The sequence below is a fragment of the Microplitis demolitor genome, chromosome 5 (assembly GCF_026212275.2).
Source record: "Microplitis demolitor isolate Queensland-Clemson2020A chromosome 5, iyMicDemo2.1a, whole genome shotgun sequence".
Lineage (NCBI taxonomy): Eukaryota > Metazoa > Arthropoda > Insecta > Hymenoptera > Braconidae > Microplitis > Microplitis demolitor.
Window position 1 is genome coordinate 16,519,789 of NC_068549.1, and position 16,555 is coordinate 16,536,343.

The 16,555-nt window shown below is 31.4% G+C and overlaps 1 protein-coding gene across 1 annotated transcript in view; it reads left to right on the forward strand.

The window, feature by feature from the left end:
* Positions 1-16,555, forward strand: part of LOC103577582 (sex determination protein fruitless) — an 88,584-nt gene that overhangs the window by 33,367 nt on the left and 38,662 nt on the right. Inside the window, exon 6 of the mRNA XM_008558282.3 lies at positions 9,414-9,592. Coding sequence (XP_008556504.1) covers positions 9,414-9,592 — 179 coding nt within the window. The remainder of the gene's footprint in view (positions 1-9,413; positions 9,593-16,555) is intronic.

Here is a 16,555-nt window from a genome sequence, read left to right on the forward strand (position 1 = left end):
GAGATATCGTTAACGAAAAAATTTCGAAAGTCTTTTTTTCAAATAAAATTGAAAACGTTCTATTGATAATATTTAAAAATTATTCACTGTTGAAGACTGAAAAACTGTGTCGAATGCCTCCTCAAACGTTAAAATTGGTCTATTAGTTCAAAAGATATCGGCGATGAAATATTTAAAAATAATAATTGTCCTCATTATTTCTAGATAACTCACGATATAATTTATTAAATGTACGTAAAATTGAACTGAGTCTACTATTTTTTTAGTCCCTTTTCATCACTACAGATTTGATTGCAATCCTTTCGTTAATTTAGGTAATATTATCAAAGAAATATAAGAAAAATTACTGTTTATTACACTTTTCACGAATCTTTTATTTATTAACGCTCTGATCTGATTCAAAAACTTATTTCACTTGCTATTTTAATTGCATTTATTGATTTTTATCCAAATTAATTGATTTCATTAAACGAAATCGTGAGTTAAAATTAAAACGCCGCTTGTTGGAGCTCGAAGAGCTAAAAAATACGAATGTATCAAAAGATATTATCGAGCTCTTCAAGCTCGAATATATATTTTGGCAAAAGTATTCTCGAGCTCAAGAGCTCAAAAATAGCGGGAAGTTTTGGGGCTGGTTTGCAGGGTCAGCCAGTTTCAGGATTTTTTTTTAATTTTTCATTATTTCAGAATCGGACAGAGTCAGTTCTTTTTGAATCTTTTTAAGTGTCTCTTCTGTAACCTTTTTTATGACAGAAAGCAGTGGTTTGAAATATATAAATAAATCTATACTATAGCCATTTCCTTTCACACACCTCCAGCGCGAAAGCGCTGAGGGTGCTCGACTGTCGTTCGATTTTTATTAACTGTTCTTGCTCTATTCAATTCAGTAGTAGCACAGAAATCACAATTTCTAAAAAACTAAAACGTGACTGATTTCAAACTTTTTTGTTAAATTTTTCTTTTACTTTATATCAGATACTGGTAGCAGTAGTGACGGGCATCAGTTTAAACTAGAGCAAAAAAATTGAATGTGACAATAAATATAACAGATATTTACTTTCTATTCTTTTCAGTAGAATTTTGACAACAATAGCATAGCAGTAGCAAAAAAAAAACATTAAAACTGGGAACGAATATATGCACGACATCTAACGACATATTTTTTTTTTCTGGAAATTTTTCATTTTTTTCAAGTAAGAAGTTCAATAAACGAAAAAAGTTTCTTAATATTTAATGTTTTTTTTTCTTTATAAACGATTCAATTATTTACTATCATCTTTAAGTTGCTCTTGCAAATTTATATTCATAATTCATCAGGATTTTTTATTATTTTGTTATTCCACTAAGTTCAGTTAAATCTGGTTGAAAGCGTTATTCCCTCTCGTGATATTCCAGTTTAATCATTGCTTATAACGAGTAACATGCAACGATTCATATACTCAACGCTCACATATAGAACTTGTGCAGAGAGCTATAGTGAAGATACAGTCTAAATCTTGGGTTTTTTCATTAATTTTTTCCTCTCTAACACGTGACTGTTGCTCATAACAAACTTTGACTGTATTAAACGAATAAGTTAGAAAAAAAAAAAATTGTAATCTTATGTAAAACCTAAAATTGTCATTAACAAAAAAGTTAAGTCTAAAACGGTAAACTATAATTGGAATCATGTTAGTTATCGTAAAAATTAATATTTGCAATCATTTTTTAAATACTATTTTTTAGTCTTAAATTAAAAAAAGATCGAACAAAATGATTTTTTTAGTTCCCATGTAAAACGGTTGGAAAAAAAATTACCTATAGTAAAACTCAACTTTCATCAATTCTTTGTTAAAAAACTTTTGAATTAAAAGACCTAACTCATTTCTCTCAAGAAAATGTTAAAGCTTATAAAGCAAGTTTTAATTTGGTACTGGTTACATTTCTGTTCATAATCATTTTTACCGATTTCCTTGTGGTTCAACGTTAAAAGTGTGAAAAATACTACCATTCCAGCTGCTGAACGACATTTTTTAGTTTATAAATGCCATTTTATTTCGAGCACCAAGAAATGAAAAATGAGGAACATTGAAACAATCATAATAGTCTTAATCTTTTTTAAACAAAATATTCGAAGTAATTCGTAGGCTTATAAAGCGGTTGATCGATTTATTAAACAGTGAATTACTTTGAATATTTCGTTAAAAACAGATAAGAATATTGCGGTGGTTTCACCCCTAGTAGCAATCTTGATCAAGTCTGAAGCAAGTGAAGCAAAATCCAGTAAAATACTGTGTCTATATATACTTTTATTATAGATTTTGACTAAGATTGCTACGAGGGATTGTGTCTCCGTGTTTTACTGTGCCCCGCCTTCTCCTACCAAAAAAAAGCTATCGCTGCAAAGTGGGACAGTCTAATATATATATATATATATATATATATATATATATATATATATATATATATATATATATATATATATATATCCTAGCTGTTACCAGCCCGTTTTGTCAGTCCTTTTGTTATGTTAAATGATTATATATTTCTTTTATACCAAAAATCAGACAAAGTTACATTTTTGACGCCCTCGAAAACCGCTGTAAAAATAAATCTTCTAAAAAGAAAAAAAAATACGCTATTGATTTCCTTGTTTCGCAAATAATATTCATTTGTAAGTTTAAGTCTGTAGGTCTTTTGGATAAAGAACGTGAATACTTACAATTTTTACACCCCCGAAAACTCCATCAGAGTCGATTTAAAAAAAAAAATTGACTCCATTTATTTTCTAGTATCGTAGGTAATATTCATTTAAAACTTCAAGTCAGTAGGTCTTTTGGCCGCATAAAGTGAAAATTTTCATTCTTTACACCTTCACACAGCGCTATCAGTGTCGATTTGAAAAAAAAAATTTAAACAATCAATTTTTTCGGTTCGTCAGTAATAATTATTTTAAAATTGCAGTCTGTATAATTTTTGATTATAAACACTTGAAAATTTGTATTCATTACGCCCCCGCATACACAAATAAAAGGGGATTTTACAGAACAAAAATTACGCCTGAAACATAAGTATTTTCATTTTTCACGCCTGATATATTTCGATAGGAAACCATGAAATTTGGGTCTTTTCAACATCCCCATAAACCATCATAAGAATATTGGTGCTTACCCACTTATGATTGAATGGTCGAAGAATCCGTTTTACGTGAGCGTCTACGTCGCGAAAAAAATATTTATGCCGAATTTCAAGTCAATAGAATCTATAGTTTTGGAGATTTTGATTGCTATGGTAACGGTTGCTACGTCATTTGGTAATAGCCAAAAGGAAGAGCGCATTTGGTAGATAGCTAATGGGATGAGAGAGTTAGGTAGATTGCTCAAAAGTCCATTTTGAATAGGAGTTTTATAAAATCCGTTCTTAGTGAGCGTCTAGGTTGAGAAAAGAATATGTATGCCAAATTTAAAGTAAATAGGACCTTTAGTTTCGGAGATCTCGTAATGAGTCAGTCAGTGAGTGAGTGAGTGAGTCAGTGGTATTTTGCTTACATATATAGATATATTTATATATAAACATCAGGAAAATTTGAGGCCAACCCTTGGTTTAAAAATTATTTGTAAATAATTAACAGTTATCTGTTGAGCAAATTTTGGTGACATCTGTGATCAAAATTTGGACTTTGACCGAGCAAACGATCTAATGAATGGATTGTGACGAGAGATTAGGTTTACACGTCGAACAGAACGGCCGCGTTTTGTGTTTTGAACCATTTCGAGCTACAATTAATAAAAACAATTAAGCCGCGAACCATATTTACGCGTGAAAAATCCAAGTTTTATTGAACAATAGAACAAGCCGAAACGTTATCCACGTTTTCTTTATAAATTCTAAATAAATAAAAATTTTTCAAAAATAAGATAAAGATTGCTAGATGAAAGAGTACCTCATCAAGTCTCGTTCTTAATTTTGCATTTAGAATTATTTTTTAAAAGAAAAGCTTGGATAACAATACTACTGACCTGCTTTAAAAATTTACATATGTTTCTAGACCAAGCTTATGATTTCTTTTAAGAGATACAAATACTTCAATTGACATCATCATAATAGAATGAAGTTTTACATTACTGATCAGAAGATGAACTTATTAATTACTAAGTCAAGAATTTTCATTATTTTTTTAATCCAGAGTTAAATTTATAAAAAAAAATCTGGACAACGGTTGACCCTGTGGGGCAGACACAAAACTTACCGCTATTTTCGAGCTCAAGGACCTCGAAAACATTATTGTTGTCAATATCTGTTCGAGCTCTTTGAGCTTAAGATACCTTCAAATACATGTGTATTTTCGAGCCCTTTGAGGTCGAAAAAAGTGACACTTCGTATTAACCTTCGAGAATTCGAGAAATTAAAAATAATCAATAATGATTGTTCATTCAAGTTTTGTTCGTGATTATTCAAGATAAATTAAATATTTTTGAACAGAAATATATAGAAATGATCGATAGAAAGAGTCACGTGAGCTTTGAATTAAACCAGTGAGTTAATTTATGAAACATCCGGAGCTCAAGGAGCTCAAAAACATTATTTTCAATACTTTTTTGAGCTCCTCAAGCTCGAAAATAGTAATGCACCACCTTCCATTTCGAAAATTCAAGTAATAAACAATAACAAAAAAAGAATCGGTTGACCCTGCGGGCAAGCTCCAAAACTTCCCGCTGTTTTCGAGCTCCTTGAGCTCAAAAATGTTGTTGTGAATACATTTTCGAACTCGTAATTTTATAAAAATTTTCTTCAGCAGCTAATTGTGGAAAACGAAGTTTAGCAGCCAGGGTCAAATTTAGACTCAACGTAATTGACGACAACCAAGATGTTATCGGAATCAGTAGGGGTTTTCTGACTCCTCGTATGGGTTTTGTATCAGATTTTTTATAGGACTCATTCAGCAATTATATTTTATAATTCACGGCAAATTAGCGAGGTCTCACGGCTCACCTTAGAACAGTTCACTTTTAGCAACTAAAATGATGAGATCAGTTTTTTTTTTTACTGCTGATCGCCAGTCGCTTCAGACAGTGAATGTGCGAACAAGGTGGCTTCGAGTGCCGCGAAATCCCTGATACAGTGTCATATTAGCCTACCGGCGAGATGCCCCGAGCTGCTCTGTAGTCTGATTTGGTTTGAATAATCAGAGCGCCTAAAGGTTCGAAAAGTAGGAAATCCATCAGGGACTGAACAAATGGATAATAGCTTGCTCGAAACCCGAAAGATAACAAGTGGAGGATACCCTTATTAGGGTATGGGGGGAAGTTGCGTCCCACCACTTATCTCGACGCAACTTGTTAACCAGCGCAAGGAAACTGATACCACGGGGGGCTTTTCCAAGCCTACTTCGCCCAAAGTCCCTTTATTTTTTGAGACGGTAGTAGTGTTTGGCCTAAGAGGAGGTATGGATTCGTGGTGGCTGTGGTTAGATACCACGCGCATTGAGGATTTTTGATTATACGTCCGGTTAATGTCCACCTTAGTCGTCACCCGATTATATTTTTCGGCTAAGGATGTCGTCTGGGTCGGAAGATGGGGATGACTCCGTAACGCGTGTATGCCCAAAAGGGTAGGTAACGGCCTCCCGTAAAACGGAGGTGGATTTCAGCCTCGTCACATTAATTAATTAATTACCGACGAGATGACTGAATCAATTGCATCAATTCTCCAGTAATCCGCGAATTTTATAATTTTACCTTTCTGTAGTAGGGGAGCGTAGGGTCGCCCCGGTCACTTGAGAAATGAACCTTCAAAATTTTTCGAATTATCTTTATAAGATAATAAAACGGACATTATATTATTCTATGCACCTAGCGAACCAAAAGCACATACTTAGAAATGAAAGTATAAAAGTAAATAGAAATATTTGATGAATTGAAAAAATTGTGTTTGACCGGGGCGACCCAACGTGTCGGGTCGTCCCGGTTATTCTACGGATCATCCCGGTCACTATGAATTTTAAATTAAAAATTAAGAATCCAAAGTCGTATTGCTGAAATTTCATTAAATTAAAATTTTATTTCGTCAACTAAAACTTAAGAAGTAAGAAAAAAAATGTAAAATTAATAATTATCAACATTTAACTAGGCATCTATAATTTATTTAGTTGTTCATTAATATTGTAACAAAAATGTTACGATGTTATAGAAAAAAATGCCCATGATGAACAAAAACATTTTAGCTTAAATTTTAAAAAAGCTTACTTTAATTAATTAATTACTTACTAAATAAGATATTGGTTAATATTTTTATTAAACAAACACACGAATGGTCAGTCGAAAAACAAGTAAATGAATTGACCATTATGACCCCATAACTTTGATCGGTACGACCCCAACTAAGTTTTGAGAAAATCAACTGAATTAAAAAAAAAATATTGATAATTATACTTATATAAAAATTAAAATAGATTAAGAAATATCTGTAGATTATATACAGATCAATTATAAATTCTTTTCTTCTTGTAAAATATATAAAAAACCCTAGGATAATGTCCTTAATTTTTAGATCAAATTTCGATTAAATTTATATTTATTAATTATTATTAATAAGTAATTCATTTTTAACATCAGGGCTCATTAATTACTTCGAATTGAATGAGAGTATAAAATAAAATTAAATTCAAAATCTATTGTATGATAGACTTTTCAAAATTTGTTTTGAAACTTTTCGCTATTGTTTACAAGCCCTTCCTTTTGTTAAGTCTAGTTATGTTTGCTTTTCGATTTATGTCTTTGTCGGTCTAATTTATGCCTCTGTAAATAGGTTCAATTCAAGCCTTTGTAAATCTAAGTAGGTTTAATTAAAGCTTTTACGATGATTATGTCCTGATTATACTATTGTAGGTTTCCAATTCTCATTTAGGTTCGAAGTATGCTTTAGACTTCGACTTAGGTAAACTTTAAATTTATGTATTTTCAAAATTTTAAATATTAGGTGTACAAAAAAGTTCTACCCGTTTTTTGTCAAAAAAAAAATATATTTAAAAATTTTAAATAAAATACAAATTTTAATCAAAATAACCACCATCAGCATCTACTACCCTTTGCCAACGCTCAAGCAACTGATGGATCCCACGGCGATAAAAGGCTTAATCTTTTGTCGAAATGAAATCATCTATTGTTTTTTGCATTTCGTTTTCATTTTGTAAGTGTTTGTCAGCCAAGTAATTTTGCAATGAACGGAATAGGTGAAAATCACACGGTGCAAGGTCTGGTGAATACGCCGGGTGCGGTAAAACTTCCCACTGTAAATCATTTATAGTGTGGTGGACGATTGAACTTCTATGAGGCCTGGCGTTATCATGCTGCAGTATCACTGGTCGAGGTTTTTGTCCCGCAAATCGTCTTTTACTGTTGATTTCATCTGCTAATTTTTTTAATTGACAACTGTAGCGTTCTCCAGTAACGGTTTCTCCTGGTTTGAGTAACTCATAATATAGCACGCCCCACTCATCCCACCAAATACAAAGCAATATTTTTTTCCCAAAAACATTACGTTTTGGTGTTGATGTCGTTGGTTGTCCTGGGTCTACCCAATGTTTTCGACGTTTAGGATTCTCATAGTAAACCCACTTTTCGGCCCCTGTTACAAGTTTCCACAAAAAACTTTTTTTTTTATGTCGTGAAAGCAACGACAGGCAGGTGTCAACTCGTCTCTCTCGTTGTTCTGGAGTTAATTCATGAGGTACCCATTTTCCTTCTTTTTGAATCTTACCTAAAGCATGTAATCTTTCAGAAATAGCTTGTTGAGTAACGTTTAACTTTTTCGCAAGTTCTTGTTGTGTTTGTGCAGAATCTTGATTCAGTAATTCTTCCAATTTCTCGTCACTGATTGTTGAAGGTCTTCCAGAGCGTGGTTTATCATTTAAATTAAAATCTCCGTTTGTGAATTTCCGAAACCATCTTCGACAAGTACTGTCATCAATAACACTGTCACCATAAGTTGCACAGATTATTCTTTGAGCTTTAGCAGCACTTTTTCCTTGATGAAATTCATATAAAAGACAATGGCGGATATGCTCATTACTTACTTCCATTTTTAACTTAATAAAAAAATATATATATCGAAGATTAATATATTAAAAGTTTGATGAATTTAAAGAGTACAAACAGCTGTGCATGTACATATACGTATTCATAGCTAACCTATAAATAGCTGTTAGATAACTCCATCTTTGAAAAACGGGTAGAACTTTTTTGTACACCTAATATTTATATTCGTTAGTTAATAAGTATTCAACAAAAATTTATTATGAAAATAATGATAAAATACAAATCTAAAGTAGCTATTTTTTCATAATTTTCTAAATATTGGAGACTCTTTATTTTAATGACAATAGTTTAGGATGAGCCCGAAAAATTTTAACATGAATAAAATACTTGTGACCCTAATATATACATTAGGGTAGTCCTTATGAAGATCACTTTTGAATTTTTATCGCTACGCCCCCTCAAACTTTTTCAAATAATTAAAAAAAAATTCTTCTAAGTTGTAACTCTTAATTCTAACATTAACCCAGCCCCCTAGACAGCGGAAGTTTTAAATGAAAAAACACATGTATTTTTTAAAATTAAACCTTGAATATTTTATATTTCTGGTTGGGAAATTATATAATGATTATTAATCATAGAAAAAAATACCTTAACACTTCAATGCATCTTAAGATTTTTTCATAAATAGATAAAATTATTTGTTCTAATGTATTTTAATAAATATACTATAATAACAGGCACAATATGCAAGTAATTTAATATTTATTTCATAAAATTTAATAACAAATGAATCTAATGTAAAAAATTTTCAATTTGAAATTCTAAAAATAGTTAAATTTAATCAACAGTTTCTAAAATTATAGACAAAATCCATATAAAAGAAGCAATCAAATATTTCTTTAATTGTTGACAAAAAGCAAAAAATTGGAAGAAAAAAAAACTGAAATTTGTTCGAGTCTAGAAGTAAAAAAATAGCTGTCTAAAAAATTTTCGATTACACCCTTTCAAACATCATACACGTAACTGAGTCTATGCCAAGTGTCAAATTTTTTCATTAATTGTTACCAGAAATATAAAATATTCAAAAATTTTAAAAAATACATGTGTTTTCCGATTTAAAACTTCCGCTGTCTAGGGCCCGGGTTGATGTTAAAATTAAGAGCTACAATTTAGAGGAATTTTTTTTAAATATTCGGAGGAGTTTGAGGGGGCGTAACGATTGAAATTCAAAAGTGACCTTTATAAAGACCAACCTAATACACGGAAAGATTGGATGATTGGAACCTGACTGGTTACTGTTCTGCACCGCACTGAGTCGGATCGGTCTATATATAGATACATGCTACATTTATTTGTTTGATTTGTAAATATCTCAATTAATTGTTTTATTCAATACAGGACGAAGAGCACGTCGTGGCAGGCCCCGACTTGGTACGAAAAGTGGAAGACACTTAACATCCACTCATGGGAGTTCACCATCGAGAAACGATTGGTTACCTGGTCCATTAGACATGAGTACAACGCCACCAACTATGCCAGCGTTTCGGGGATTCGAAGAATCGTCACCAGACGGCGTGGTAAGTTCATTAGTTATACATGAAACTTATTTATAATTTTATTAGGTTCACTGAATGGTTAAACTAACGCTTGTTTCATTTTTCATTTTACATTGATTTTGTATTGTAGATATTATTGTTAAATAATTTTTTGTTATTAACCAATTACATATTACCGTTAAGTTGATTAGGATTAGATGTTATTCTAATTTTATTAATTTGTATTTAACTTCTATAATACCAACATACACCAAATTTCGTAATGAAATGACCTAATGTTTTAGTTTTACTAGAATTTTAGCTACGACTTGAACTTTTACCTCGATTTCTACACCCACAACGTGTTTAGTTGATAATGAACCTATCCCGATTCAATCATCTTTGAATCGACCTATAACAAATTATAACAGAATTCTTAAGATTTATCCTTGTCAAGTCTGGTCGCACCTAAGCATTATGGTCGAATATTAAAGCGCCTCTGGAAGATGGTTTTGGCCATCCAGAACCGGAGATGTTAAATTTTTGATAATCAATCAGGATCGTTTGTAATATTTTGTGTGAATATTTTGTGAGAGTGATGTCTCACTGACTAGCGACAACTGGTGACACGTCGAATCATTTAAGTATCGAAAAATAGTCATAGGAATCTATTTTACCCTGTGATAAAATAAAATTTCATTATTGCGATCCGAATTTGAATTTGATTTTTTCAAATAATTCACGTAAGAAAATCAATTATATGAAAAATAATTTTATTTCGCATTTTCTTTTCAAAAAATTTGTCATAACCTATCATAATTGGTTGAGTAGGGTTCAAAAATACCATCCGTTAAAAAATTTATATATGTATATGTATGCATAATATAACCAATTTTTCAGGACACTATTGCGCCTACAATTCTTATCTGATCCTAATGAAATTTTCTACACTTATTCTAGAGACGATTATCTTGTTCAAGTTCGAAGATGGGCGAAATCGTTTAATTAGTTTAGAAGTTATGGCTGTTTTAAATTTTTACGATTTTTCGAAATAATCAGTTTTTATTCACTGATAAATTTGTATAGCATTAAAAGTAAAACTCATGGACAATATCTGTAAAACGTATCTTAAAGCTTTAATTTTTGACCTTACACTTTACGCTTTGACTATTTCTTCCGATAATTTGATAGCCTTGAAAGTTTAGATGGGATCAAAAAATTCAGAAAATTTGGTTTTCATTCCTGATAACAGGCATTTTCCATTAAAATTCAATTCCGTCAGTTATATTGTACTGTGAACAAAATAATTTATAAATTTCACAACTATTTTATATTTTAAGAGTATTTCTTTTATTACTTTTGAAGTTTTAAACGTACTTGCACACCCTATGATCATAACTGGTCTTGTCATCGTCATAGCGTTTACAATTCTTATCTAATACAAATGAAATTTTATACATTTTTTTTTTTTTTTTTTTTGGAGAGAGGTTAAAAAATTTTCATAAGACACCAACGAAGGGAAATTTCAAGAATTAAGTTGTGTTGATTAAATGGAATGTTTATCCAGTAAAAACAATCTTCTCTCTTCGGTCCCTCACCATGGGCAGAGGGAGGCTAGGCCGGAAACCGCTCGCGCATTACTTCAGCCTAGCTCTAGGTACGCTATTGAGCGCTTATCATGTTACTGGTAGCCCTCTTCGATTTTTTTAGTTGTTATGACGGCCTTGGTGTAGCTCATCATCGCACTCCACGTTTCTTCGGATTTTATTATAGCTCCAACAACGGTGTCCGGGCTGGATGTTTGCCGAAATGTCTTCCACGCTCGTTGTCTCTCGGCAGACCACCGTTTGCACTCAAAAAACGTATGCTTAGTATTGTCAATGTGAGTCATACAATAGACGCTGCATAGGCTTTTTTTGTGCCTCATTTCGTGCAGGTGCTCATCGCACTGATCGTGCCCGGTAAGAAACTGGGTAAGGTAGTCTACTGCTCCGTGGCTACACTTAAGCCACTCTTCTAGAGAAGGTATAAGCCTCGCTGTCCATCGCCCTTGTGATGTGCCCAGCACCTGCGCGACCATTCTGCGATCGAGTGCTCTTTTGCAGCATTCTGCACGTTGCTGTCAAGATTTCCTGCTTCTCGCTGTCTGAGTCGCCTTTTTCATTCCTGGGCCATGAGATCGATAGGTGTTGTCCTTGCTAGGGCAAGTACCGCAGCTTTCGACCCTGTCCGATACATACAAGGACGGTTCTTCTTTGGATGGATGCAAGCTTACGCCTATATATTTCGTGTTCCAATTTATGAGCAAGGACTTCTGCGTCGTACAGTAGGATAGAGTGAACTCTACTAAGGAGTACTCGCCGCTTAGCGTACCTTGGGCCACTCGTATTCAGCATGATCCTCGACAGGTTCGCTATTGTTTTGCCTGCCTTTTCAGCCACCCTACTCAGATGAGCATGGAAAGATAGCTTTTCATCAAGATCTCATATATAGTTGTACACCCAGCATGGATTAAATCATTTTTCTTAATCAGGACAATAAAAACTGATGTCATTTTTGTTTCTTTTGCAATAATGAAATCTTTTTTTAATTTCCCGCTAAAAAAATTGCAAATTTTCAAAAATTCGGGAAGTTATTGGTTTCAGTCCGATTTTCGAAAATCGAATTTCCAAGAGATCTTGACGTTTTGAGGTTCTAGGAAGCTATCCTGAGTATTTTGATCGTCAAGGTGTCATTCGACGCGGCTTGCAAATATCTTGAAGCTGAAAAAAATTGAGCTTGATCGATAGGGTTCGTTCAGAGATATTCCAAAAATAAACTTTTTTCAAAAATGTTTTTTTTCGGATAACTTTTTATGTTCTTGATGGATCGATTCCAAAATCAACTGGGCTCTGAAATTTATTGATTCATAGTGTTACCCAACTCAATTTTTATTTTTACACATCTTGGGCGTGATGGCGAGAGAAGTTATGCTCTATAATAGACTCGTTGTGAAGTTCGGATTTTCTTACCTTGAATCATTTCTACTCATTTTATAAACCACTTCCATTTTATAAACCACTTCCATACTATTATAGGAATGGTTCCTATATATCATAGGAACCATCCTTATACCATTATGGGAACCATTCCCATAATACATAGGAACGATTCCTATGATATTATGGGAATCGTTCCCATACTATTATGGGAACCATTCCTATAATATTATAGGAATGGTTCCCATAATTTATAGGAATCGTTCCTATGTATTATGGAAATGATTCCCATAATATTATAGGAAGTATTCCCATAAATTATAAGAACCATTCCTATAATTATAGGAACCATTCCCATAATGGTATGGGTATCATTCCCATAATTATCGGAACTATTCTTATAATTATGGGTAACATTCCTATAATTATAGAAACTGCTCCCATAATTTATGGTTGTCATTCCTATACTAGTATAGGATGAAATTCCACAAAATTATGCGAACCATTTCCATAATTTTCTTTCCGTGTAAAGACTAATTTGGGTGTAATATAAAATTTTATTTAAATCCCCTATAATGCGACAAAAATTTTTTAAAATGAGACTAGCTTAACGTCAATTGGGATGTCGAATAACTCAATTGATCAGTTTAATTTTGCACAATCGCTTTAGATTTTAGTAGAATATAAGCCTTTTGAATACCATTACTCTAGTCCTTTTTGTTCATTTATTATCAATCAAAAACTTAAAATTGATGATGTTTACCAATGCTAAGTCCGCCATTTTTTTCCCTACAAATATAAGAAAATTAATAATTTATATTATTATAACATAAGTGTACGAGGTGTGCGCTTTTGGATTTTCCAAATCTATTTTTTTTTAATAAAGATACGTTCTGTTCTAATCTGTATTGCGAGTATTGTCAGGGCCTCTATGTTTCTTTTTTTTTATTCTATTGACTGTCGAAATTTGGTTGAGTTTATAATTAAATTACCGCGGCTTTAACTTTGAATATAAGCAAAAGCACTTTTTTTCTTACTATTGAATGAGCAAGTGAGTTGTGCACGCTTAGATTTTCCACCTTTTTCTAAGCAAAATGTTTGCGATTCTAGTAGATAATTTTAATGTCACTATTGCATCATCGATATCGCATTCAATACTACTTAAATACTCTGCATTCTATTCCTGTAACATCAACCTACAGATGAGGATCGACGGATTCTCTTAACATCACAATAGTTAATAAAAGTCGTCTAGGTACCAGAGTCAAAAAGACTTCCGTAATAGGCAATAACACTTATAGTCACAGACACGATCATATGGTAGCTCATTCATTGGTCTACTATAGAGATATTTATCGAAATTTCGTGCGCTAGGTAGTGTTATCTACTGAAGAACTATATGTTTAGCTTAGTTCTCTCATGACAATCTCTATTTAACTATAGCTATAATTACCCAATTGGTAATCCGAACTCCGTATTGATGTTCTATATTTGATTTCGAATAAAAAAAAACTTGATTTTAATTTAAAATATTAAAGTATGTGAAGCGTATCGTTTAATCTAGCTCTATGAAAATTTAATAGAATTTCAATTTATAAATCAGTTGACCTTATAGGCTAGCTTCGAAATTTCTCGCTGTCTCCGAGCTTTGAAATCTCCAGGACACCAATTTACGTTATTTAGCCCTTCGATCTTTACAGCTTCCGTATCTTGTCTTTTTTAATCCTTAGCGGCCACATGGGGCAACTCATTACCCCACGCTGAAAAACCTAGTTTTACAAGATATATGGGTGTTTTTAAGACTTCTAACCGATTGTTTCATGCTTGTTAAAGAGTTCTTCGACGTTTCTAATGATTTTTATCAGTCAATTTAAAGATGGCGTTATAAAAACTGGTCATATATGTGACCAGTTTTTCAGCTTCCTATATAATGAAGTCACATCTCAAACATGTCTACCGGCAAATGTCGTTGCTTGTATCAATTTCGAAGGTCTTAGACTGTGTGGCCGCTAAGGGTTAAATATTTTTGCCTCAATTGATTTCTTTTAGGTTAAACAAGAGAGAAAATTAATTATTCTTTACATTGTGAAAAAAAAATCATTTTTGTAAAAACAATATTTTCTGAAAAAGTAAATCAATAAAAATTATTGCATTGTTAATTCGCATCTAACACGAAGAATAATTTTTTTGACATAAGAAAATCGAAATCTATTTACACAATTCTGTAATCAAGCCCATTATATTGTGGTTGAAACGCATTTTTTTCTTTAAGATTACAAAAATCATTTAAAATGAAAATATCACATTTTTACACCAATAAGATATTAGATTGAAAATTTATAATAATGTCATTCTTTGTAGGTAACAAATACATTGTTTTTAAAATTATTTTATTCTCTTAGTGTACATAGAAATGCGTTATACTTAATAAAAAAAAAAAAAAATCTTATAAAGTCGCTCTTTCTGTCTTCTAGCCAATAGTTTGATCTTTCTAGAACAGTTAAAAATTAAAAATCAACTTTTCCATAAAAATAGCGAGCAAGATGTTAAACAAAAATTTTGAAATCATTTATAAATCAGCCGAAATCATGGTATGGTTCTAATCTACGATAAGATATGTGGTGGACCGTAAAGACATGTATTCAAGGTGGTGAATTGAAAATGAAATATTTTTTGTTTTAATAAATAACTAAAGATGTGCAGCGAATGTGATTAGAATTTACGAAACATCAAATTATTCATTTAAAATTAAATATTCCTATTTGATTCGAACTACTATTAAGATGAACAGGATATCCCATTGTTTTTAATATAAATTGGGAAAATTTCATTCTTCGTAGAAATGATATTAGAAAATTGTCGATGTATTTACAATTTATTATTCAACAATATTTATTTTACGAAAAAAACTTTACCTTAATAAATGGATTTAATAAGAGAATTTGCTAAACTGCAATATAAAATAATCGCGACAAATAAAAAAAAAATTGGAACAATTGATGGCTACAATCATAAAAATTAATCGATATGATTGGAGTCGTGTGGTACATATTTATTAAACTATGTGCTTGTTAATCCCGTTATGAGTAAAAATTTAGTAGAAATTTTTTAACAAATACTAGATTTTATTGTAAAAAAATATTTTTAAATTAATAATTTTACTATGAAGTAGACTGATTTATATAAATGAATATGATATTTAGAAAGAACGAAACAAACAAAATTATAATTTAAATAATAAAAAAAAATTCTTGTATTGAGATGAAGATGGTTATTTAAAAATTATAGCAAGTTTATTAAGAGATATTTTTTTGATAGTGACTTATCAATGTTGTTGTTTGTCTCATCGCTTATTTTGTTATCACATTCACTAAAAAATTAATAACTTGACTTTAATATTATTTTTTTCACCAAGAACTTATATGAAAGCTGTATAACCTCACTGAAAAAAAAAATGTACATCTAAATATTAATTAAAGTGGAAAAATTATTTTTTTATTCTTAATAACGAGCAACCTACAGCCACTACGTGACTGTCCGAGTATTACTACCAAATTTTTTAAATATGATTACAATTTTGTTTTTTTTTTTTATTAAAATCTTTATCGATTTACTCTCGAAAATTTTGTTTATCTTTGTTATCATTAAAGTTCAATATAAGTATTTCATTATCACCGACGAATGATAAACAGGTACCAAAACTTGAAATAAACGCTATTTAACTTAGCTTAAATTAAAATCCTCATTTAACCAATTTTAAATGCGTTATTCTATTTACTAGAGAATACTTAGAATATTTTTCAATTTAAAAACAGTTTGAATTTGGTTTACTTACTCTTTATAAATAAAAAAATGCCATCAGGCAGTCAGAATGGAAATTAGATTTTTCGGGAGATTTAAAAAATCTATTTTTTTTCTTCAAATTTTAAAGTTAGTCTCACTGTCCGGATAGATAAACTTACCGTATCTTCATTCATAAACTGTAACAAACCATTATCAAATGAAATGCAATTTTATTTTTTCTTAC